The 25,000-nt window shown below is 45.2% G+C and overlaps 2 protein-coding genes across 7 annotated transcripts in view; one reads left to right on the forward strand and one right to left on the reverse strand.

The window, feature by feature from the left end:
- The window catches only part of LOC126578486 (zwei Ig domain protein zig-8), a 137,578-nt gene that overhangs the window by 28,902 nt on the left and 83,676 nt on the right, over positions 1–25,000 (reverse strand). For all 6 annotated transcript variants that reach the window (XM_050241086.1, XM_050241084.1, XM_050241085.1 and 3 more), the window contains exons 6-7: positions 10,372–10,506; positions 1,857–2,070 (exon numbers count right to left, since the gene is read on the reverse strand). In XM_050241086.1, coding sequence (XP_050097043.1) covers positions 1,857–2,070; positions 10,372–10,506 — 349 coding nt within the window. The remainder of the gene's footprint in view (positions 1–1,856; positions 2,071–10,371; positions 10,507–25,000) is intronic.
- LOC126578488 (27 kDa glycoprotein-like) lies at positions 4,501–5,793 on the forward strand. The gene is made up of 6 exons (XM_050241088.1): positions 4,501–4,575; positions 4,644–4,884; positions 4,961–5,124; positions 5,203–5,332; positions 5,409–5,529; positions 5,593–5,793. The coding sequence occupies exons 1-6, from the start codon at positions 4,524–4,526 to the stop codon at positions 5,647–5,649; spliced, it is 765 nt and encodes a 254-aa protein (XP_050097045.1). The 5' UTR covers positions 4,501–4,523; the 3' UTR covers positions 5,650–5,793.

Consider the following 25,000-nt stretch of genomic DNA (forward strand, 5'->3'; position numbering starts at 1 on the left):
GATGTGGCCGCCGAAGGCACCTTTCGCCTTTGAAACAGCAAAGTGCCTCCAGCACCGCGTTCTAGTCCCGGGATTCGAGGCGAACGTTGCAGGTAAATAGTCGGTTTGGTGGTTGTGGTTACTGGGTGGCACTGTTACTGGAATCGCGGCGCAACGTGCTCGAAGCCAATAGCTTCCCTTTTGTTCCAGGTCTGTTCTGGGAGAGGGAGGTTAGGGATCAGTGCTTCGTGGTCAATCGACGAGCTTCGAGATAGCGAGCGATAACGTATTTCTGTCGTTAGATTTCGCTGGGGATACGGGGTTTGTAAGATTGATAGCATCCAGTAGATACAACGTACAGTGGTCGGTATAGAGAATGGAATTGCTGTTTGCTTAGTACATATGGTTTGATATTGTCTCCAACTTGAATGAACTAAACCCAAGAACCTAGCATTGTGTTTGGACGTTTTAGCATTGAGTAAATTAATCAGAAAGTAAACCAATTGTCTATCACTGGAATAGATAGGTCCCATCAACTTACAATTTAGAGCAAATGCAGTATCTGTTCTGCAATATTTTCAAAATATTTGATACACAAGTTTTATTCCAAGTGATAGAGGACATTTGTTCAACATTCCATGATCTTCCTGGCGATGTAGACCAGGAATTACGGAAATTAAAAATGAACCAATCGTCATATAGGGGACTATGTATGAAACTGTTCAGAAATTAAATAAAATCTACACACATTTTTAAATTTTTTTAAAAACTTCAGCTCCATTGGAAAAAATTTCATTCCATTACTATATAATAATTACCTTTATGTAGTATTGTACTCATTGTTCACTAAATGAAATTCATAGTATCATGTGTAGTCGCTTAGTATTACGAAACATTTCAGACCCCACCTGACGGTCGATGAATTCGAGAGAATCCATGGCATGGTGGATGGAGAGACCATTGACCCAACTCAATTCCCAAAATAGTTTCTCGCATGATATCACGATAATTGAAGCGCATACAATGAGTGAATTGAAAAGAAACATCCCCCGATGGGAAGACAAGGTGCGAAGTCTCATGTCGACGATAGCAATCTATCGCACCTCTGTCTCTGCTTTGTGATACACGTTACACTCGTACTTGTATACAGTAGTCGCCAAAAAGGTGGCTTCGATCCCCCATTCCCCACCGGGGGTCGGTAAAGGGGAATGGCAATGGGTGCAAGAGAAAGTTTGCCTCTCGCCAGCAGAGTAGTTGTTGTGTCCAGACAGGAGCCAGTCCAACAAACCCACCAGATCCCCCCTTCCCGGTTGCGTCCAGGTATGGTGAACTTTCGGGCATAATTAAGTCTCTGAATAGTAATTAGGCGATAAGGTGTTGGCCTAATAAAATTCAACAACTTTACCCATTCATCAACCCCCCCGGGGGGGGGGGGAGGTAGTAGTTGTAGGGAGGGGGAAAATGAAGGATCGTCAGAGGTGACCAACGCCACCGAATAGCTCCGGACACTAAGTGAACCTGAACCCCTGAAGTGTAGTGTTGGTGCGATAAAACGTCGGGTCAGTAAAACGAAAAGCTCACAGACCGGCAGAACCTGCAGAAGCGTTTCCGAGTTGTCCAGAGCTCAGTGCCCAAGAAGTTTGCTGCGTAGATTTGTTCGTTTAGATAACGCTCGTTCACTGGAGCAAACGTTTTACGGAATGGCGAGTGCATTTCGTGGGACAGAGAAAGATAGTTTGCCAGAAGCCAACGTAACTTTCTGTTGACAAAGTGGTAACGGTAAAGATAAGGGCGTTGCCTTCAAGGACAACGATGCATCTGGGATGGTCGATGCTTTTTGGGGGACTGGATGGAGTAGGAAAGAAGTCGGAACTTACCTTTAGACACGAACACGTATATGCTGGCCGGTTCGGTGTTGCTGGCCGAGCAGGTGTAATTGCCCGAATCGTTGATTTGCGGCTCCCGGATGATGAGCCGGCTCTGCGTTCGTGGTCCGGGCGTCGTTTCGATACTAATGTCTCGCCTCGAGTCGTCGTAATTGATCATCCGATCGTTGCGCTGCCAGTAGACGTACTGTGGCGGCTGTGGACTCTGTCAACGAGAAAGGAGAAAGGAGAAAAAGGAAAAATCCGTTAGACCGTGCGAATGATGGCTTTACCAGTATTCCTTTCAACACCAACACTGCATCTATAAACAACAAAAAGGCCGTGGGCATTCGTACTCTAAAAAAGTCTATAATGATCGTCAGAATAATAATGGAAAACTGTTAACAATTCCCACCGGACCACATATGAAACTGAAGGGAGAATTTCTTCCCGTTTTTTGCTCAGTGAGTTACGTGTCGTGACATAGCGAAAACCAGTGGCCTCGTTACGCGATAATGGCTGGTGGTTCGGTATTTCCATTTCGGATCTTTCGGTCCTAGGACAATAAACGGCGGTACGGTCTACCCTCCTCCCTGCGCTGCGTTTGCGGGCACACAAAAAAGCTGGAAGCTTAATTTCCTGGCCACAGCAGCAACAGCAGCCAAAAGCGGCTAGCATGAATAGAAAATCAATTTCCTCTCCGGTTTCGTTGCTTCTTACAACTACACCGTCAGCCCGGGGACCGCCATGAGCAGCCACGAGTACAGCTGAAAGGCTCGATGTGGCTCGAAAATAATGGAGCAACCGCATGAGGCACGCCAGCAACAGCAGCAGCAGCCCGTTTAACTCTTTCAATTTGGTGGCCTTTCCATCGAAAGCCCCGGCCTCGTCCTGGACTTTTTGCGCAAATTTGGAATTTCTTTTAGCGCTGCTCGTTCATGGACCGCGGCCCCGTCTTGAGCATCCCCGTGCCACAATCGTTGTCGACGATGTTCGACTTGACGTCGCTCGAACCATCAAGGACGGCAACTCGGGAATAATCGGGAGCGGAATGCTTCGGTTTGCTGATTGTTTCAATTTTATATCAGGAAAGGGATGGTCGGGACCAAACTCGGAAAGGCATCCCACCGGAAACGAAACCAATGAAAGCCAGTTCCTGTAGCCGAAACCATTTCCATAACTACTAGCGAACATTAAGCGTAATTGGAATTCGGACGGCGTGGCGTATCAGCGTTTTGTTGCGCGGTGTGCCCGTTCCTGCGTTCTCTGTGGCTTTCACTTTTGTTTCTCGCTTTTCTATTTTGTTGCATGCATTTGTAGTGTATAGTCCCCAAGGGTCACGTAAGCTTCCGTTTGGAGGAACTTTTCCCACCCACCCCCTAGAAAAGGGTTGTCAGGATGGATGAAATGGTTGAAATGAACATTGTTCCTCAATTTACAGCGTAATTGCTAGTTAAGGAAATGTTTCTCTTACTCCGCACTCGCACTACCGGTACCCAGGTGCTCGTGAATGTTGAACCAACACAGCGTCCTTCTGCGACGCTTCTGCACGTGTAATCATGTAGTTAATGTTTTTTTTTTTTTCTGGCATCCAGACACCGCCGAAAATGCCCGTTCACCCGTTCGGAGACGAGCTGATTGGATTGTTCACGGAATTTAAATCTGACACTTTTGGCGACGCCTCGGCATAGCACGTGCTGTGCGAGGTTATAATGTGTGTATCGAGAGGGTGAACATCACTAACGACGACGACAACGATGACGATGTGCACACTTCATTGGAGCAGCACCATCCCGGCATGGGCCGGGATAGTGTCGGGTTCTAGTGATTTTGAATTCCAATTTAGCGCTTAATTGTTTCTGTCGCTGATGAGGAAGTTCTCATCTTTACGGACGCTCAGGCTCTTGTAACGCGTGGACCACAACAAAGAAGCATACCGAGGCACTGAGTTGTTGAGGAAAGTACCGTGAAAGGAGTCAGGTTTCGAGCTTTTCGATTGCGTTATGACAAAACGCTCCATCAATTTTGAAGCTATAGGAATACTATTTGATAGTAGATTCAACCAGTATTCTTATTGTGAATCGTTATAGTTTTTAGCATGATGGGTTCATGAAAGGACTGCTAACTCGTGGATTGAAAACTGAACAGAATTGAAGTGATTTTAAAAGATTAAAATCAACAAACATGTTTTTCGTTTTAATAAAAAAAAAAATTAACAATAAGCAACCAAATTACGCTCATGGGATCCGAAATGTTTAAAGAACTGCTTGAGGAATGGAAAAAGTGTAACGATTCTTCAATTTTTGCTCGTATACAAAGCAGAAAATTGTGTCACAGTGAATGAGTGAAGAACATTTTCGTTTCAAGAACGAAAGAATTCTTGCTCATCTGCTACTCGAGGATTCGATTGATTTCCCAAGTGACTTTACTAGCGTAGATAAGGAATGATTTCATTGCAATCTCATAATGAACATCAATTCCTGTTTGCATTCGACTTGATTAATACACAGAAATTATAGTAAATTGTAAGGACGCACAACAACCAGCTGCCAGTACCTTATCAGTTCAATTAGCAAGTTCAAGGCATCTCGCCTATTATTTAAGGCTGAGCTTTGCTCGCAAACAAACTAGTTTCAAATTGTTGTGTGCTGCAGTAGGTCTACAGTTGTCATCGTAAGAATGATCAAGTTGAGTGTTACTTTGCTCTTCATTGGATTGTCTCTGTTAGCAGGTAAGCAATTCAGGTGATTTCTCCAGGTGAGCATATTGATTAAAGGCATCTGGCATTTTTATTAACAGTTTGCAATGGATCACCATTGTCCGGAAAGAGTTCCAATTCGAATGAATTAAATGGAATGGCCAATATTCTGGGAGAAATACGTGAACAGTGCATAAAAAACACTGGCTCCGATGAAGCCTTCGATGGTTTCATGATATCATCTCAACTTGCTATGATGTGTGTAGGAAATATAGATATAGAAAATTTCTTGATCGATATCTTTCAATTAACCAACGCAACGCGAGGTACATTCTTCCCCAAGTACGTATTCGATTATATAGTTTTTAGCAGGTCCAATCTGCGGCACACATTAATTGACGATTTATAATTCGAATAGATACTGTCAAGAGATGCGATCGATCGTCTCCTGTTTGAATGAAATGCTGCCGGGTATGCAACCATGTCTCAAGGAGAGTTCGTTCCAGATTGCTGATGCATTCATTGAAAGTCTACCGGAAGCCTTGGATCTTGCGTGTAAGAACGATGGAGAAGTCATTATGAGTAAGTGTTGCAAGCCAGATCTCTTTCTAAATACGTGAGACAGTAAGCGATGCTTTTTTTATTGCATATGATTTCTAGAACTGGAAGACAAAGATCGCAAAGAGTGTATTAAGCCAAATGCTGATCAATTTTGGGAATGTGGTGACATGCTGACGAATGGCATCGACAATGCATTTGATCTTTTTAAACTGAATCTGGACCACTGCAGGTAACAGACAGGAACTTCCAATGTGCATGGTATGATGAAGCGATCCAATAATCATTTGTGTCGAATCTTTTCTTAGCGAGCTTACTAGCTATAGAGAGTGCATAAACGAACAACTAGAACCTTGTGATTTATTGGACATTGTAAACATCTTCGATATACCCATCAATGCAATATTACCCCTGACCCCTTGCGCCAACGTAAGTAAAGTGATCTGAAGTGATTTATGGGCATTATTAGAACTTTCTTTCGTTACTTCACAGCACACAGACACGCCAAATGTTTACCAACTCGTTAACAACTCAATTGTCAGGAATTAAAAAAGAAGGGAAAAGATAAGGAGTATAGTTGGACTTATCAATCACCGATACCTTTTTTGTAATATATCGCTTGGAAATGCTAACGTTATTCAATTAGCAAACACTTCGCATTAATAATAAGAGGAAGGGTCTCCGTAGCACATACATTCAGGGAATAAATTAAATTGATAAACAGTAGTGAAACATTTAAGCAATCGTTTTTCATTAGATTCTCATCATAATCAGGTTCTTGTCATGGAGGACATTTTATTGTGTGCGAAAAATATTGTATTTCCGTAGAGTTTGGTATGAATTACATGTTCCACGCATCAATGCATTCTAACGAAGTTCCCAAAGAGTCACATTTTGCTTTGCGTTGTCATTTTGAAACAAAACACCTTGTCCGTTGGCATACTCTGGCCATTTCTGGTTAATCGCTAGCTTCAAATGATTCAGATGATGAGAGTGAAGATCTTTATTCAGTTGTTTGACTATACGAAATTGCAATACTCGAAACAATTTAATTTGTTATAACACTTTAAACCTCCAAACTCGTGTTACTTTCTTCGTGTTGATTCGGTCAGCATATTAGCGCTCCAACACGCTTTGAGCATGAAATTGTTGCACACGATGGTAGTACGTGACCCTTTGCCTCATCATCAATTACCATCAGTTTCGGAAATGACTCCAATTGATTCAGTTTCGCCGTGATTTCGCAGAAAAATAAGATTGCACATTCTGGGAAGCTCGAACGCCAATGGCATGTGTTCAATGCAAGATGCGCTTTCAAACTGATAATCTTATCCGCTCATCGGTTTCCCCTTGGTTCAAAGTGAATGCCCGAGGATCCTTCATTATTTACGGAAGGTAAACAATCGCAACAAACTACCAGTGATTGCCTTATCAGTAACATCTATGGCTCCGATTGGTATTGTGCGTCGCCTTCGATTACTCAACGTTGGGCTTTGCTCGCATAAAATATAGTTTTTGTATAGTATTGGACTTGCAATACAACTTGGGCTTTTGGTTTTGATAACAACGCGATAGATTATGTTTAAAGACGGAGATAGACGAAGAGTAAACTTCGTTTACGCTTCGTTTGTCTCCTGCTTAAAACATAGGCCAAAAATCAGGACAAATGGTGCTATGAATTCACGGATCGCTACAGTTCGCTAACATAGATATTTATTGGAAACTCTAACCGTTTTTCATTTATCGATATTTCGAGACAACAAGTAGAAAGTCTTGTACAAATAACAAATTAATAAAGATGATGACTAGAATTCGAATAGCAAATCAATAAAAATGAAAATAAACTTAGAAACCGGCCATACTGAACAAGTAGGACAACAACAAGGAGAATATCAAGTCAATTGAAGACACCACTATCTGTATAGGTCACCATTCCAATCATTACCTAGGAGCTATCTTACACTACCAAATGACACCTTGATCAAATCAAACCACCGGAAGGTTGTGCCGTTTAATGAGTGCATTTCTTTTTTGGGGTGCTGCTACCTTAACCAACCAACGAACGACCTTTATCTACATGCGAAGTGTTGAGGTTGGGCAACATCTCGTCAACCGCTCTCGGGGTACTACTTATTAGGGCATACATTGCAGTGCCCACACGGGGTCCGGGCATTTCCATTAACTCAGAATGGTTGGGCGAACACCAACAGCATTCCCAGCCCGATCCATTCCGATTCAACTCCAATCAATGCTAAAACCATCCGCAGGAAGGCGAAACATCCCCAAACAGAAAAATGCTGTCGCCAGTAAACTCCGGATGGCTGGCGAGGGGAATTTGCCGCAAAAAGCCCGCCACCAATGCCTGATTGGGTGGAAAATCGGATGGTTTGGGCGTGGAGAGACAGAGAGAATGAGCAGAGAGAGAGCAAAAAGTAAAATCAAAGGCTAACTGGGGCAACCAGCAGCGGTGCGTTAGTCGCCACACCGGAACGCCCAACCCACGGAAAACCCCCCTTTTTCCCTTTCTCCTAGGCCGTCCTCCGTTGGTTTGATCGTTGGCCGATGTGATAAGCCTAATTTGGTGAGCGATAAATTTTGATCGGAAATGGTTATTTTATCTCATTTTCGGTGTGTCTGTGACCGGGACCGAGATGAGCAAGGCTGAGCTGGAGCAATGGTTGTGTCCACTGGGCTGGTGAGCGAAAGAATGACGCCTTTTGCACGATTCCGTTTTTGGCCGTCGCTGCCACCGTCGCCCTTCAGATCGGAACAGATTGGCTTACATGCTTCATTACAGCATGGTAATGTGGCAACGCTGCTAGTTGATTTTGGGTTTTTTTCTGTCCAACCCGGCCCATTTCTAGCGCTCGGAAGCGAAAGGATCTCTAGGCGCACGTGATTGGAGTGTTTGGTCGAAGGATGCGATGTGAGAGTGAAATTGATTTTTTTTCTTCCTTTCGTCGTGCTCGGCAAAGAGTGATTATCGGTACGGCACACGATGGAGGTTGATCAACGAGAGAAAGAGAGAGATAAAACAAGTTGCCAGCTTAACACACTGTTGATGAATTGTTAATGATTTCAGCTTCTTATCTGGGCTTATTTGAAACGATGTGATCTCGCTGTGGTTGGTGCGTTTCACAAGCACACCGCCAGCCCAAAATTAAATTTCCAATATCTTTCGTAGTCCTTGAACGTTAAGAACATTTTCAAAACATTAGCTTCAGAACGATGGATAGTGTTTCAAATCGCAAAAACCATTCATCCTGCGCTCTGTAGAGTACACAAGCACCAATGAGTTGACTCATTGCGAAAGGAATTGAATTATGAGTTGATCCAACTTTGTTAAATGAAACAATGAAATGTGAAATTTTTCACTACGATCACCGGACCGGTTGCCCTTTTGTTTCACGAGACCAGGCGCAGGAGCAGAATTGGGAAAAAAAGAAAAATCCATCTTTCATCTAACACCCGCCAGCAGCGAAGGTAATGCTCCATACTTCCAGTGCTCGAATGACCTCGTGCGACCGTGATCCGAATGAAGCGGAGGGATAGATTCCCGGTGCAATCGAAACTCGGTTTATGAACTCAGTGAACTGGTAATAAATATCTCGACCTCCGGCGAGATTCCGCCTTCCTCCTCCTCCTCGTCCTCTCTTCCGTTCGGTTCTTTCCGCCAGTGCCCGTTATCCTTTTGCGACAGCCATCTTCGGAGCCACACTGCCGGGCGCTCGCTTTTGCACCGAACGCTCGATCCAACCATCAATTATCGCTTTTATCACTCAATTCACTGCACAGCGGACCGGAAGTGGACTATCGGAGCGATTTTCTTTTCGAAATTTTATTTTCTCGATGCGCACCGCACCGCTATTCCACCGATCGATTCCATTTCCCGCTGGAGAAGAAGATTATCTTTCGTTGGGCATCGCCGACACCGGATGGCCGCGGAGGTGGGCGGGTGTGGGATGTGAGATGTCGCGAATTGAGCACTTTTCGAGCACCATTTTGGTCCATTGAATGCATTGTTCGATTCATTTCTATTTCATTTTCTTGCTGCTTCATTCCGAGTCCTGGGTTTTGGGGTAGTTCTGCCGAGAGCACGCGGTCGAGTGGTCTTTCGCCGGTGCGCCGGTTGTGTTTGTCTCCGTTGCCGATGCCGACAGAAGGAGCACCATTTCCGGCCGAGGGTGGTAAACCGGATCCGCACGTGTACGGAGAGAGAGCATGAAAATCTATTTATAATGTTACAGAGTCTTGCCTTTTTCCACCCTTTTGCGAGATAAATCGGGATCAATGTTCAAATCTTAATGTTTTAAAAATCTCCAAAAACATGTTTTGTTTAGTTGGAGAGGAAAATGAAAGACGTTTCGGTTTATTCGATTCGACGAAGGGAGTTTCAAACATACGGCTCGTCCGTCCTTATATATGTTAAAAAAAAAAAAAACGAAGGGAGTTTCAAACCATTTCGTTTCGAATCTTAGATATTTTTTGTTTAAACAAATCCCATTGGCACGTTAGAAGGATGCTGGCATCCAGTCCATGGTTCGTTGGATACCACGGAAAGCGGCTTAAGGGTTACCGCAAGAGTCCAGAACATTCCACTCCAGAGCGGCTCAGAACAACTGCTCCATCCTCCCGTGTTCGATGCAATGTTTTCGGCCTCACGGATTACCTCCGGAAGCGGATGCAACTGCCGAGTGCATCTTTTGCCGAAAAATCCTGCCATGTACCTGGAAACCGGACTGGCGGCTCGTACTGACAGTTAAGTATTCCCACGATTCTGTAAGTATTTGAGTGATGCCTCCGGGAGGAAGTGGAGGCGGAAACATCTCTTGTTCCCGCTCACTGTACTGTAGTAGTATTTGTTCTGTAAGATAATCTTATTAAAATAGTTCGACAAGATAACAGAAGAAAACAATGTGGACGGCTACAGCATCCAGTATTGTCCGAATAAAGCAGATCAGTAATGCGCTCTCCAACATTTTCAATTCAGGTTTTTTTTTGTTGTCCAGATTCCAAATCCCCTTTCCCTTCCGTGGAATAGGCTAATGGAAACAATTTGTTTTTACTCTCGCCCCGGCCAGCCAGGCATTCCTTTCACCTTCCGAAACAGTGATGATGCTGGCAAATTGTACTCCATTTTCAACAGAACCAACCGAGGGCACTGAGTGTCGCTGGGGAGGGGGGGGGGGGGTGGATTCGGTCTAATACCCGAGCTGGTGCGGAGCGAAAAAATGTTATATAGCAGACAAACGAAGTGAGGTCCAGGCTTACCTTCTCAATTATGCAAACTAAATTGATTGTTGATCCCATATCCACGTGCAGCTCGCCGGACCCGAGTATGAATGCTTCCGGGACGACCACTTGCAGGTTCACGAAATGCGAAATAATCCCGGTCGGTGTCGATACCTGGGGAAAAACGGGAGGCAAAACAAACGAAAGGTGGTTAGTAGAGTGGTGGGTGGTGATGGTTTGGATTAAAAACTCTGATTGATTATCAATGATACTGCGCAAACATCGCGAAAACATTTTCCAGTTCGCCTGTCGGTTGAAATAAAACTAAATTCACTTGAACAAGCCGGGCCTAGAACTGGAACCTGCTGTCTGGTATCACTTGTTCCTGCCTCTCAAACTGTCGCGCCCTGAACTAATGGGAAATGCAATTTTGGGCGATTAAATAAGAACAATGAGAACGTTGGCTGAATGTGTTTTGCTTAGCCGAGTGATGTTGGTGTCCCATTTCTACAACAACTGCCGCACCGAGTATCTCTTATGCGGAGAAGAAAAGTGTCGACGAAGAAGCTGCTCCAGGCCCCCCGGGGGGAGCATGTTTTTCGGAACCATCTCACCTTTGCCGCGATGCGGAAAGAAGATTTAGGATGTGATGCCATGTCGTCGTTTGGGCTGTGGCAGTAACATCGTCTAGCATCGTTCCCTTTCCGTTTTGCACCTGCAGCTCGGGAAAAAGCCCTCAGTGGAGCCCGCGGGGAGAAGGAGAAAGCTATTACTCGCTCACGTTGAAAGATAGCTTTCGCTGGGGGATCATGCATATTCCGTATATACTGCAGTTGCAATGCATCAGCAATGAGGGCAGCATAATTTATGTGCGAACGTGATTGAAATACGTCCCGACGATGGCAACCAGCTTCCTGGGGGGGAACTGGAGCTGGCACAGGAGCACCTCGCATTGCGGGTTGAGCTCAGTTTCTGGAAAGCCATTTTAATAGGATACCATTTTGTGGCTAAGGAGTGCTCCCAGTGCGCTGGGATTGCATCAAGCATTCAGAAGTGGGCTTGTAAGCCGGTTGCTATCATGCTCGAAAGGAGGTTACGTACAGGAAGACCAATCTCAATATGCCGTCAGCCATTGTTCATGATCGGAGCTATCAAGGGCTTATGAGCTACTAATAAAGTGTAATGATGCTAAGTTCTAATTCAGGCCACAGAGACAGAGAGCGAGAGAGGAGCAATGGTTCGCATCATGATTGATTAACTGATGTAACCGTGGCAGGATTGTTTTGTTATTCAGTTATTTGCACTTCGAGCATGAGGAGGAGGAGCATGAGGCCACTTCAATAGTCTCTTGAGGATCTGACCGGATGCAGGTTCATATTTACATAAACTGGCACACATACGGTGAATACGCATCCTCGCAACCAGGGTTTTGTGTGCCTCTACTGCAGGCGCTGGGAGTTTTCGTTTGCTTATCATTCTTACTATGAACATCCCTTTCCCGTGATGTTACAACTTGGCAAGTATTGCCCTTTGCATCAGTGTAGTGTTGTGTCGTTGAGATTCTAATCGGTTTTGAATCTTTAACCTTTTCCTAAGAAACATCAAGGATATTCGATTTGCAGATCAGTATTAGCTTAAGGCTAAGGATGTTAAAGGATACAAGATGAGATGAGTGTTCAACAAAGGATCCAACGGTCATTAATACTGCACTCCATGGACCTTCTTCAATTGAATATTGATACTGGATTGATGGAGACGAAGAGCACACCGACTCCACGGAGCTGTTTACTTTGGTAGTTGGTTACCAAGCACGACCAATGCCGTACTTTGGATTACAATCAGATGAGTGCGCTTTATCTTGCTGAAAAGCTATTCAGCTTTTGTTAAAACTGTTTTCAGTTTGAATAAATCATTAGCATACTTCCTGTTGCCAGTTACCGGTCAGTGATAAGCATGCGGCAGATAAAGGTAAACATATGTCTTTACATCGTTAACATGTGTCTATAGCTGGATTGTTTCACACAACCGTTCGTAACAACAGTTTTATGTTTCTTCCATTCCTATAGCTCAAAATGGATTGTGCATAAACAATGGGTGCCTTTCTTACCTTAAATCTGTTTGGTTAACATCACCATAATATTGTTATTATTTTGCATAAACATCCTTTGTTTGAACATTTATCTTCCAATTTTACGCTGCCGCAACTGACGCAGTAACAGCAGCTATTCCCTTGGTAGTTTTAAAAAGAGTAAAAGAGATTTTTTGCTACAAAATGTGACCTGCGACCTTTTTCGGACCGTATCTTCCAAGGGAGGCCCTTGACCGGCCAACCCTTTTGTTTGCCGTCCAGCTGATGGCGGTCTGCGTATGCAGCAAACATTGCATCCCGTGCTCACAACACAATTGAACTATGGTGCATCATCAACCAAACCACCGCCCCCCTGGCTAGTGGCCGGACTCGACTGCTCGACTGCAACAAGCAACAGCGTCCAAATAGCTCCCCCGGGCGGAAAGTTGCTCGCGGCATCGGTGCAAGCAATCAGCGAAGATGGCACCTCAGATTGATTGGCGACGCAATGTGTGGCGCGCTTGGACGCTTTGTTGTTCCAGAGCGTGTCTCTGGCTCCCGCTCCCCCTTTCCGGCCCGGAACGGTCCGGAAAATAAAATGCAGCGCGAGCAGCACAAAATCTGTGCGCATCCGCCGTTCGGTGCTGGCATAACAATGTCAGCTTTGTTCATGCTTCATTATGTGGTATACTGGTGCTGGTGCTGGTGATGCTGGTGCTGCAGCTCGGGTGCTGCTACTGGGGCCTCGAATCCCTCGAACACAATGCACTCGTTGCAGTTGCGAGGGTAGCATTGCATCGGGAGAGGGGTGCTGGGCAATGTTTGTTCTTTAGCATCGCTCATCTGCATTAATGTGGTGATGGTGGTGATGGTGGACGAGGACGGAAAGCATGCTCATGCCCCGAACCCTTCCGAACATTGACTGCAGCAGCAAAATATGGCCACGATCCCGGATCCGTCCCTACCCGGTGGCTGGCTAGAAAACAATGGCATTTCCTTCGTCCGTCGCCCAACAGGAGGGGGGGTTTTCGTTGCGATCGTAATCGCACGCTGCAACCACAAACCGTCCGTCCAGGGCGGTCGTTGCTGGAAAGCTCAGCATCGCGTTTCCTCTCATCCCATTCCTGCCACCACACTGTAGTGCAATCGTTTGACGCAACAGCAGCAGCAGCAGCGGCAGCAGCATTTGCGTCGACGGTCCGCGAGACTCCCGCTTTTCCGGACAAAGCAGCTTGGCCCCATTCGGCGGCCTCGTGGGAGCAATTCGACAAAAGGGAGCCGAGCGTCGAGCGAAAGGAAAAACAAATCCCCAGTGCACTGGCCACCGCACCAGTGTCTCTGGCAATGCGCAGCAGCCAACCGCCACCCGCCGGTTTTGTTTTGAAATTTTCAAATTCACCGGAAAATTTTTGCGAGCAGATTCCGCGAAGAGTTTTCCCTCCGTGTTTTTGTTGTTGTTGTTGTTGTTGTTCTCGTTGCCGTTCTTTCCACCGAAACCCAGGTGGTAATGTGGTGGTGAGTGGCAGTGCCAGTGTTGTGGAGTGTTTGTGGTTGCATCCCACCACTCCAGGAGCGGGTTTTTGCTTGTTTTGGATGGTCTCATTTCGTTTCGTGGCAGGGATGTGAGATGAAGAAAATGAGGGGTGGACACCGGCACTCAGGCACAAAGATTTTCATCAAGAGAGAAGAAGAAACAGCGGGAGACAGGGAGAGAGAGGGGGGAGTTGGTGGGTTGCTGTGGAACATTACTCCCCCATCAGTTTGTATATTTTTCAAGCAAATGCTCCATCACGATGCCGTTGGTGGTGGTGGTGGTGCTGCTGCGTCTTATCAGTGGAGTAAACCGAGATCTTGGCGGCGGTCCTTCGTGGTGTGGGCCCCACTTTTGCATGCACCACCATTGTTTTGTGGTGAATTGAAGGGAAATCCAGGCCGCCGATGGGACGAAGACAAAAATGCATTTCCATCCGTTTGTGGAGGGGATGAAAAAGACTGAAATAAAAAATGTGAAGGAGATGAAGTAGTGCAAGGTAGCTGGGGTGGTGGGTTGAAATTATGCGGCCAGTGATAGTCGTGGTTGTGGTGCGCTCTCATGTCTGGCACTTACTTGGGTTCATGGAATGGAATAATAACTGCCGAGCTGAGATGCACTCCCGGACGTGCACGCACCCCGGATGGTGGTCCCTTCAACCTATTCAACCAACCTAGGGACAGAACCAGCAGAATGCCAGCACATAGTTTTGAGCCAGCGAGTGGTTTGAGGGGATTCGAGGTTGTTTTTTTTTTAGAGAATTTTTCCTACGCTCTCCGTGGCCATGAATTGTGGTTCTGCGGATTTGCTTGTATCATCTCGAGACACACCCTCACACTGCCATAAACAATTCACGTTAGCACGGCGTGGCAAGAAGACACGGCGGACACACATTGTTGGAAGGCTCCGTGACAGCCGTCATCACACCGCACCAGCCAAGCTCTACTCTCCACCGCAAACACCACACCCCCAATGTCAAGCCGATCAGCGCTTGGCGCGTGATGGATGAGATGATATTTGCTGCAGAGAGTGTGCACGTCCTTCGCCCCTCCAGTGATTACCGGCCGGCATTCCGGTGGGGACGATGTGTGCTGGCTGCGAGGAAAAGCGACTTCGTCCTTAGCGCAGAACCAGTACAGGGCGCGGCTGGCGTGTTTCTATGCTGTGGCAGTAAGTATTTACCATTCCATTATGAGAAGCCATTTGCTTTCGTGGCTAGGAGAGTGCTTGATTCGCATTTATTATGCCTTCGTTGCCCACCGGATTCGGGTCGGTGGGCCGCGGTGGTTTGGCTTCCTTCCGCGTGCGGCCCAGTGGTCGTGATTTACTTGACTGATAACTAGCGTAACGCGAATTGGCGGATTTGGGGCGAAAGTGAGACGCCCCAGCCAGTTCAAGGAGATTCAATGATACTTTATATTCAAAATTGTTTACACATTCACATTTGTGCACCTTTTTTTTTTATTTTATGCACAGTCGTCTCAATGTTAACAGGACTATTCCAATACGGACATTTCTCTTGGCGCAATCTTAATGTGATTATTTTTTATTGAAAAGTTCATTCTTTTAAAACTTTCTGTTGAAATTTCATGGCGTTTGGTCAACTGGAATTAAGATTTTTGTGCCTAAAGCGACAGTATGTTTGGGTTGCTGGAAGCCTTCTGAATGTCCAAAGCGTCAGCATAACGTTTTCCTTTCGTGGGCAAATGTAGTTTACCGAGCAGATAACAGTCGCAGGGTACCAAATCAGGTGTTTATGTGGACTGATTGATCGATAAAATATGTTTTTTGGTCAAAACCAGTGACGGGCGTGGATCAATGAGACGGTGCATTATCATGCAACAAGCGGAAACACCCTTCTTCACGATATTCTGACCGAATTGTCGCATTAGGAGGGGCTTCGATAGTTTCAGACCAAAAAAAAGAATACTTTTTGACGATTTTTTTGTGACGTAACCATTCAACATTATTTTTCCAAGTGAATGGCATATTGAACTACAACTTTTAAAGAATATTTAGTTTTATTTTGGGAAGATTCATTAGAAACTCCAGCCATGGCATCAAATTTAAATGGAAAAGTGATGCTTTTTGCGATTTTGCCGACAAAACCAAATTTACATAGTTGTATAAAAAATATTATTTCAAATCAATAGGTACAGTATTTTTACTGTACGATGGACACCGACTTTGCAAACGTTGGTTTTGGGAAGCGCTCTTCAAAGTAGCGAGTTGCATGGAGCCTTGTATGAAACGCGGATTTTAAATCTCATTAACTTAGTTAGTTTGCTTCGATTGATCCAAAAAATTTACACAATGTTCTTGAAATGTGTCACAAAACAAAATTAAATACCGAAGCCTCGCCTTAATTGCCTCAAAACATAAATAAAAGACAACAGTAATTGTTCGACTCGGTGATTGAGTCAATTTTTGAGAAAGTCACGATTCAGATTCTTAAACTTTACGATAATTTTTGAAATGCGTATACCACTCACGAGGTCTGCCAAGGGATAGACAATCACCACCACAAGCTTGTTGCTTCAATTCGTTAAACGTTTTACAGAGTTTAAAACAATACTTGGTAATGGCCCTTTGATCAATGTTCATTTTTGTTATAGTAAGGTGGGGCAAAAGTGCGACCTTAGTGGATTTTGATTTTTATTAAAAAAACGAATTAAGTTACAATTGAAAAAAGCATTGATTTATCCAACAACTATTTACCTCTCTACTGTAAAATTACCAGCTAAATCAAGTGACAATTTAATGGTTAAAATTCATAATTCCCAGCCAACCTTCGAATCGCACTTTTGCCCCACCAGTGGGGCAAAAATGCGAATGTCGTGGGGCAAAAGTGCGATCCTTTAAAATGCAGCAGTTATTCACGAATTCATGTGTGCAGTTTCAGTGTTTTTCAATCTTTGCTCTTTCCTTAGTTCTTTGTGATTCATTGAACTATTTGTTTACGTTTACTGGATCTGTTTCACTGTTTTTCTGCTTGCTCTTTAGACTTCTCTTTAGATTTTAGATCTAATATTTCCTTGAATGGCGCGCTGATAATAACTTCAGATCGCTGGTGTCATTCCTGTCTTTGCTGTGGCTCCTCTCGTTTCGGCAGAGCCTAATTGTTGCAAAGGATACAAGATCCGACTGCTCCATGGACATCGGTACGGTTGAAGTTGAAGTGCTCTCTGAGCACATTTTCTCAAGAAATTCCAGGACATTTCGAAGAGAAATTAAGAGCGGTTTATGCTTCTCTCAGCAGTCGGCATGTTAATTGGAAGCATAAAAAGATGTCCAATAGGCAGATGCAATATGAAGATGCAATATGAAGATGTTGAATTTGGAGGAGCAGTAGAATTAGTTATCGAATGAATGTTGCATATGCGAATCAATATTCAATGGCTGGTTATCAGTTTTTGATGTTTTCGTTTTACAGGTGTCTGATTATTTGATATTTTCACGAATTCTGTCAATGAAAACAATGAATCAATGAAAAAAACATGAATGCATGATTTTTCTGATTCGCACTTTTGCCCCACTCGTGGCTCGCACTTTTGCCCCGCTATGGATTTTAGGGCTTTACACCAAATAACTCAAGATTGGGAAAACGTATAAAAGTGTGTAACACTCCATTTGATAGTCATTGGTAGTAGCTACAAAAAGCACACTAACACTTTTACGAAAACTATTACTTTGTTTACCAAAACGCGTTTACCGCTCTTTAGAATATTACAATATTTAAACGAAAAACAAACTTTACCACATTTCTCTGAGCACTCGCATTCTGCAAAGCAGTGTTTACGTGTGAAAATGAGTTATCTAATGCTTTACTAATCCACGTATAAGTTGCAAATTTTACGGTACTCTGTACTCAAAAAACCTCAAATCGCACTTTTGCCCCACCTTACTCTACTTTAGGCGCAATAATCCATTGGACCAAATGTCATGAAATTGCGCCAAAAATTCTTTAAAAGATGAATCTTTTAACAATTAATTAACAAAAACACCCAAGTTTAGGTGTCCAGTTTACTGTGAGGTAGATCATGTACGTTTCTTTATAAACGAATGTTCCTCAACGTTTCTTCTTCCTTTCTGTCGCTTAAACTCACGTTTTGTCGATTGACGTTCTTCATTATCATTTGTGGTTTCCACGAAATGGAAACTAGGTGTAAAAGAAAAAGTAGTGAAGCGCATCACCAATGCACGAACTCAAAGTAAGCAAAAACTTTCCCTTTAAAAAAAAAAGAAAAGAAGGAGTTGCAATTTCCCTCTTGAAACTCTTTTTTCCCACAAAGACAGTAAACGGTATCATCCTCATCACTCGCTGAAGACTGACGCCTCCTTTTTTTTCTTCTAATTTTTCCTCCATTCCGGCCAACCGCATGAGCACGAGCACGTTTTTATCTCATTAAATTCCGCGGTTCCGTCGTCTTTCCCTTCGTTCACACCTTCCCGGTCGGATGCGTTCGTTCAATGGGCACCAGGGTGGGGAGGTTTTTTTTTTGCAAAAGTTGCCCAGCAACCCACCTTCGCATCGCTGATGATAGTCACGGTAGGTGGTTCTTGTGAAAAGCGGGAAAATCCCGTAGTGAGGAGCACGAGAAATGTGTCTTCTGTTTGCTTTTTTACGCCAGTGACGCGAATGCCCCCGGGGGGGCTCGTTGGTGTGGGATTGACTTACCATCAGCGACGGAAAATCCATCGGGGAAATGGTAGATAATTGTCACCTTTAGGCAGCGACCGGGATGGGAATGTGGTTTCCGCTTTTTCAATCGTCTCAGTGAGTGTGATTGTAGAATATTTTCGTCAATTCTCACACATTGCAACGAGAGATCGAGCACCGGAAGCTCGGAGCATCGTTGATAGATCGTTAGAAGAGAGCGGCCGGTGACGTGCGGCCGGCTTCTGAACCGGATTCGCTTTCAATTTCACCACAAGCAACCCGGCTACCGTAATGGGCGATTTAAAATGCCATTAAACGGAGTTTAATGAACTAAATGCGGAGCGCGGAATCCCCGTTCGAGCGAGACCGATCGCTACCGGTGGATTGCCCGGGGAACCAACGGGCCCCTACGAGCTGCCAGGGGCCCCAAGGGTTGCTCCCAAATTGGATCGAGCGGTGAAAAATCCAACCATTATACGGCAATGGCTGGGTTCGTTTTTTTTTCGGGGGCGAGATTCACCCACCGCAGGCGTAGGAAAATCTCCTTTCGAAACGATGGTGAAAGCCGGAAAGAGTCGAAGAGGCTCATGATTTCCGTCATCCGGCACCGTGCACACGCGAAGCCGATCGTGGAGGGGTCTTGTGCACTCTCGGCAGGCCCACTGGCATAGTTCTGTGCTGATAAGTTATTTGGTTCACTTTTTATGAGGTTATTAACGTGATATATGGTCGGTAGCGAAGGTAGTTTTGTGCCACATCCTACCCGGGGCCTCTCGCTGCGCTGTATCGCCCTAGGAGTACGCTTGGTGACTATGGCGCCGGTGAACGAGGCCCCAGTGAACCGAGGGTGGTGGAAACTACGTCAACTATGCCCCGGATGGCGGCACCGGCTTCTGGCCTGATGTGGTGTGCAATTTTTATGATGTATTTCGTTCGTCCGCCCGCCCGTGTGCTGTGCTGTGCTGTGATCCACCGAAACCATCATGAATTTTAATCAGATTACCGGCGCGAAGGTGTTTGGCCTGAAATGTTCGCCCTTCCGGTCGGAATGACAGCGGAAGGGCAGGGGATGCTGCGAGCAAATCACGGTGCAGAAAGGTGCTTTGGTTTTTTTTTCGCCTGAAAGCCGCGCCGGTTGTTTTCGGTTGGAATAGAGGTCTCGGGACGGCCTCAGCTTCGCACATCGTACTATTTGTAATGTATTCGTGTAAATGGAACTCGATCGAGCTGCATGGCTCGGGTTTGGTTCAACCGACATCCATTTTGCCTCGAGATGCGTCCATTACGTTCTAACCACAAGCTCGGTCCAATTGATGGTCCGAACTACGATCGATGGACGTCCTGAGCTGATTAGCTCTTCTCTCTCTCTCTCTCTCTCTCTCTCTCTCTCTCTCTCTATCAAATAAACAGCCATTTCACGTGACGACAGCTGCACGCTGGACCTTTGACGATGGTTTCGTTAATCGACTTAATTTACATTCGACTTCCGGGTGCTGTCGTCGGTTCGGGGCTGACGAAAGCACACCGGCCAGCCAGCCAGCCAACCAGCCAGCTCGATGGTGGGTATGTTTCCTTCCCGTGGGAGCACACTCCCACTTCCGCTTCGATTATGCTTCCAGGTCATTTAGTTGCCACCCGGGCGCATGTTGGAGACCCTGAACGGCATAAAACCATTGGGTTATTAATTCGGTTCGATCGCTTCGCTTGCAGACAATATTTGACAGTAAAATCGGTTTATCGGGTGCAACGAGCTGCTCAGTGCCCCTGAGCTCTACGGCCACACGCACGGATATCGTTTTGTTGGGGCGCGTGGCCTGAGTGGTGGGGGCGTTGAATGGTTTTCGAAAGCCCCCAGCTCCCCGCGCACTGCCCGAAAGCACAAAATCCCATTTATCATCATCCACTTATCGGTGGCGGTGGCCTATAAATTTTCCATCCCACGCTTTTCGATGATGCTAGAGAGCATCAGCAACGCCCACAGCGGTCACAGGAAAAAAAAGGTCATGTAGTGTGGCATCGAATAAAATGAAGAAGCGAAAAACAAGAAGAAGAAAAACGATGTGCACGCCGGGGAACGTGCTCGTGTGCATAAATATGTACCGGTTGTTTATGCCGGGGGTAGACACATTTTCAATAGAATCGTTTAAAATGTGAATAAATGTGGCCAGACAGATTTATCAGGAATGGAGACTTTGAGCACAAGTTTTAAAATATTATTGCCAGACTGCTTTTTGATGCTTGATGATGACTAAAAGTATTCATTGTACCTTAACATAGGTTTGAAAGTGTCGAAAACATCGTTGTAATATTAGAAACTGCTGTTGCTCATACCAGCTTGTGCTGAGGATTCCTTTAATATGAGTCTACGAGTACAAAAAACAATTTTAATTTTAATTACAACCATCTATTGGTGTATTGAGCATCAGTTTTGCTTAAACTTTCAAATATTGATTTAATCAATCATTTTTTTTAATTGTACCATTCTATGGACCTTTGGATTTTAACGGATTTTAGCAACTCAAATGGATCAGTAAATTTGAGTGTTTGTGCTTAGAATTAGGATGGAGAAGAAATATTCAAGCTGTGGAACTATATAAAACTGCTTCTACGCGATACATAAAGTATCCGCGAATTGTTTTCCTCACTTTGAGCTAAACTATTCGCGAAAACGCGATTAGTTCTTCGTCGTGCACAACAATAGTCACTTCAGAACACTACAACAGTCACCTTTTTTAATATAAATTGACAGCTTTTTCTAAAGTTCTTACTTGCTCGCTGTGTTTTTGGTCGCTACACGTGCATTTAAGTTTTCGCGATAAAGTTTTGACGGATTTGTATGGGATGACGTAAAAATAAGAATTTCTCGTCGAGAGATCGTTGTCGTGCAGTTTTAGTGTATATCCAGCAGTAGACTATTACTACTTCAGATACTCTTGTTGATTGAAAGGTTCAGTTGATTAAATCTTTTCTGTCAAATTTACTATAGACCTCTAAAGGCGTTTTATTCGTTATGTTTAGAGTGCGTTTGTTGTACTTAATCCAACAATCCACCGCAATCGTATAGCTATTAATCAGCTTTTCTGTTATTTTTATGCCTTTTGTGTTCAGAAAATTTCCTCGTGAATATTTTTCTTGATATCCTGGATAGATTGTACTAGAGCTCAAATCACAGCATTTAGTCCAATGAAGGTCAACGTTCAACTGATAATGGATCGAACATTCAATGATTTGCTGTGGAAGTAGAGTGCCCTTTCAATACATCATGGTTATAAAGAACTAACAGCTGTACTAAGCAGGAGCGTCATTTTGTCATTATTTATGGCACTTGATTCCTGATCACAGAGAATACCAGAAACAGAGCGATACGAACCGCGAAGCGTTTAGTAACAAAGCTGCCCCTGTCCGTTATCACTTCCGCCGATCCAATGTCCTTGAACCGTTCGACGATGATGATGGCCCCGGCCACATGATCATTAGTGAAAAAGAAGAAGCGGAGCAAAAAAAAAACACAAAAAAATTCGTGATTTATCAATCTCTTTTAACGAGCCGCGTTCCAAATGTAGCGTTCACGCGTGGAACTCGAAATGGACATTCGCACATCATGTGCGAAAGCTTGCTGGTGTTTCGCTGCAGCAAACACTTTCCCTGTGACCATCAAACGACACCCGGCGTTTATGGTCATCGACATAATGGGAACACGAGATGGGCCGCGACCACGGTACCACGCACGCGCGTTCTGTTGCGCCTTCTGACCTCCAGAGTGCCAGTTATGAGGCGGCGACAGAACTATGCGTTTTATGCTGAGCGTGGCACCGTGAAGGTCGTGCACGCGGTCTGGTCTGGTTCGGGTGCGTCGTAAATTCTCTCATGAGATTTATTCCGGCAACGTGTTGAGTGGCATTAATTACATCCAGTGGGTTGTCAGTGTCGTTTGTCGGCATTCACCTTAAAACAACCACCGACGCACGACCAGACTAGAGGTGTGCCCAAGGCATTAAACTTTACACTCCAAAAAAGCTCCACCACCACCAGCCCCGTCCCGGGATGGGTTTTGCGCCCTATTTTTCATGACCTCGATCGTCACCTCCGTTTCGGAGCGTTGTAAATGTGGTGCCGGGCGAGTTCCCCTAAATGTTCAATATTTAACCAAAGCCAACGCCAAAATTGGGTCGCACATCAGCACCGTTACCGCTGGGTTTTTGCAGAGAATGGCAGATCGTAAACGGAGCCAACCAGGGGTGGGGGTGGAGGAGGGGGGGGACCTGCCAGTGCGGATCGTCCGCCGGTTTAAAAGATGAAAAGGGGTCCAAGGATTGGCATCATTTGAAGGACGCGGTGGTGGGAGCGCTTTATTGCTCCCGACCTCACATTATTAGTCATCCTGCACTTTGTCGACACGTAAAGGGCACACGTGTGTCTCTGCGCGTGTGATGTTGATGAAGAGCACGCGCTGAGGGTGGGGTCCCCCCCCCCCCCAGTGGGGCAATATGGTTTTAATTAGTTTGTTTATTCGCAAAACGTGTGAGAGATTTTTCTCCCAATTTCCCAATGTTGGCGGCAGTGTTTTTGGTCTATTTTATCTTCAGCATAAAACGAGAGGGATCGTTTTGTTGCTGTTGCTGCTGTTGCAATGGGGGATGGTGTTGTAATTCTGGTAATTAATTTTCCACCATTTGCCACACCCAATAGCTGTAGAACTGTAAAGTTGTTATGACAGATGAAAGTGTTGCCCGATGCGTCGGTCTTGATTGACGAGCGGCTAGCTGGCCACAAAGCGTGAAGCATCTTGAAGGACACACCGTGAATCCTCACGAACACAATTAAATTGCGTGCTGCTGTTGTTGCTCTGGTGCAATTTGTCAAACCCGAAACGGTGGGATTTGTGAACGGATGGGTTGCCAACAACAACAACCACAGCAAGCGCTGCCAGGATTAATCTATTTCAAAACGCATTAATCAAGCATCCTTCGCTCTTTTATTAAAAGCACAAAATAATGCCCCTCAGTGGTGTACGGTTTTCGTATCAGTGGAACGTAGGAATCCTATCTATCAAGTAAAAGCTCCACTCGAAACACGACCTGATGGGAGTTCCGAAAGTGTGATGGGAGCTCCTTTTTGCTCAATCGTTTGTTTCGCAATCATCTCAAGAGCTCCTGCTGCTGCGGCTGCTCTTGATGCAGAGTGCAACGGTTCTTTGTTGTGTAATGGCATCATGGCAGTAATAAATTCAAGAGAAATGCAATTTCCTCCACACTCCCTCCCACAGCATGATGGCCCTGCTTGTTTTCGAACCGAACTGAGAGCAACCTTCGCAACTTTCGGTGCGCATCTCGTGGGAAATCATTGATTAATTATCCTTTCGTTGGGTTGAGGAGCAGCATCCATTCTCCTCTTGCAGTCCCGGTGTTTCGATCAACGGTAATTACTTACTTTAAGACAATTTTCCAAGACAATGACCGATCTGCACAACCGAACACTGAGCGCTGTTATGGCAACGTTCGTTCGTTCGTTCGCTCATTGTTCCTTCTTCTGTCCCTGTCAAATTACAAACTTATTACCATCTTCTTCTCCATCTCCCGGTGTCTTGGTGATGGGGGGAAAATTTATGGAAACAGAATCAGCGTCCGGTTGAGCGTCCGGTTTTTAACCAAACCTGACGGTCACCGCGTGACCCCGGTTGCTAGCATCGTGGTGGTGCTTATAGTGAAGCAATTTATGATGACAGGTCACTGGGAAGCCACACCGGGATCCCCTCCCAGGAGCCCCCGAACTGCTTCGATTGCGATGTTCGATTCCAAAAGTGGAGTTTGGGTCGCTCGTTCGTTCGCAAAACACGACACGGTTCATAAATTAAACACGGCACGACATCGCGGACTTTGTATGAAACACGATTTGCTAAAACCGCGGCTTTGGGGGCCACGCAAACCGAACTGAACCGAAACCAAGCGACAAAACGCTGCTGGCTGCTGTGAGGTAACACTGGGTAACCATAAATTAAGGGACATTTATTTTGTGTCAAGTCAGAAGGCAAAATAAAGCCAGCGTCTCTAACGAGATGGTCGGCAAAAACCACGCTCCGTGTTGCCAAGGCGCTGACGGCTAATGAATCCATCCAGTTCAGTGCTGGTGACTTGTGGAAAAGGGGTGGGGAGGGGGGGGGGGCGGGGCAAAGCACCACCAGCACCATTGGTGCCCATCGCTGCCAACGCATATTTAATGATAGAACAATGTTTACCCAGATCGTTCGTTCATCATCGCTCGGTCGGTTGGTTGGTGTGCGCTTACAGAAATTTGGCTAAATTATCGCATTGAAACCTCGACCACAATCCGTTAGATGCGGGTGAACATATGAAATAGTTGGTACTTTGTTCCGGCCACCACCAGCAGTAGCAGCAGTTGGTTGGTAACT

The sequence above is a fragment of the Anopheles aquasalis genome, chromosome 3, assembly GCF_943734665.1.
Source record: "Anopheles aquasalis chromosome 3, idAnoAquaMG_Q_19, whole genome shotgun sequence".
NCBI classification, from domain to species: Eukaryota; Metazoa; Arthropoda; class Insecta; order Diptera; family Culicidae; genus Anopheles; species Anopheles aquasalis.

Excerpts from the sequence above, each read along its gene's own strand:
- LOC126578488 (XM_050241088.1), top strand. The coding sequence starts at position 4,524 with ATGATCAAGTTGAGTGTTACTTTGCTCTTCATTGGATTGTCTCTGTTA. Across the intron at positions 5,125-5,202 it reads CGATGGAGAAGTCATTATGA|AACTGGAAGACAAAGATCGC; the intron begins GTAAGTGTTGCA and ends TATGATTTCTAG. Across the intron at positions 5,333-5,408 it reads CTGAATCTGGACCACTGCAG|CGAGCTTACTAGCTATAGAG; the intron begins GTAACAGACAGG and ends ATCTTTTCTTAG.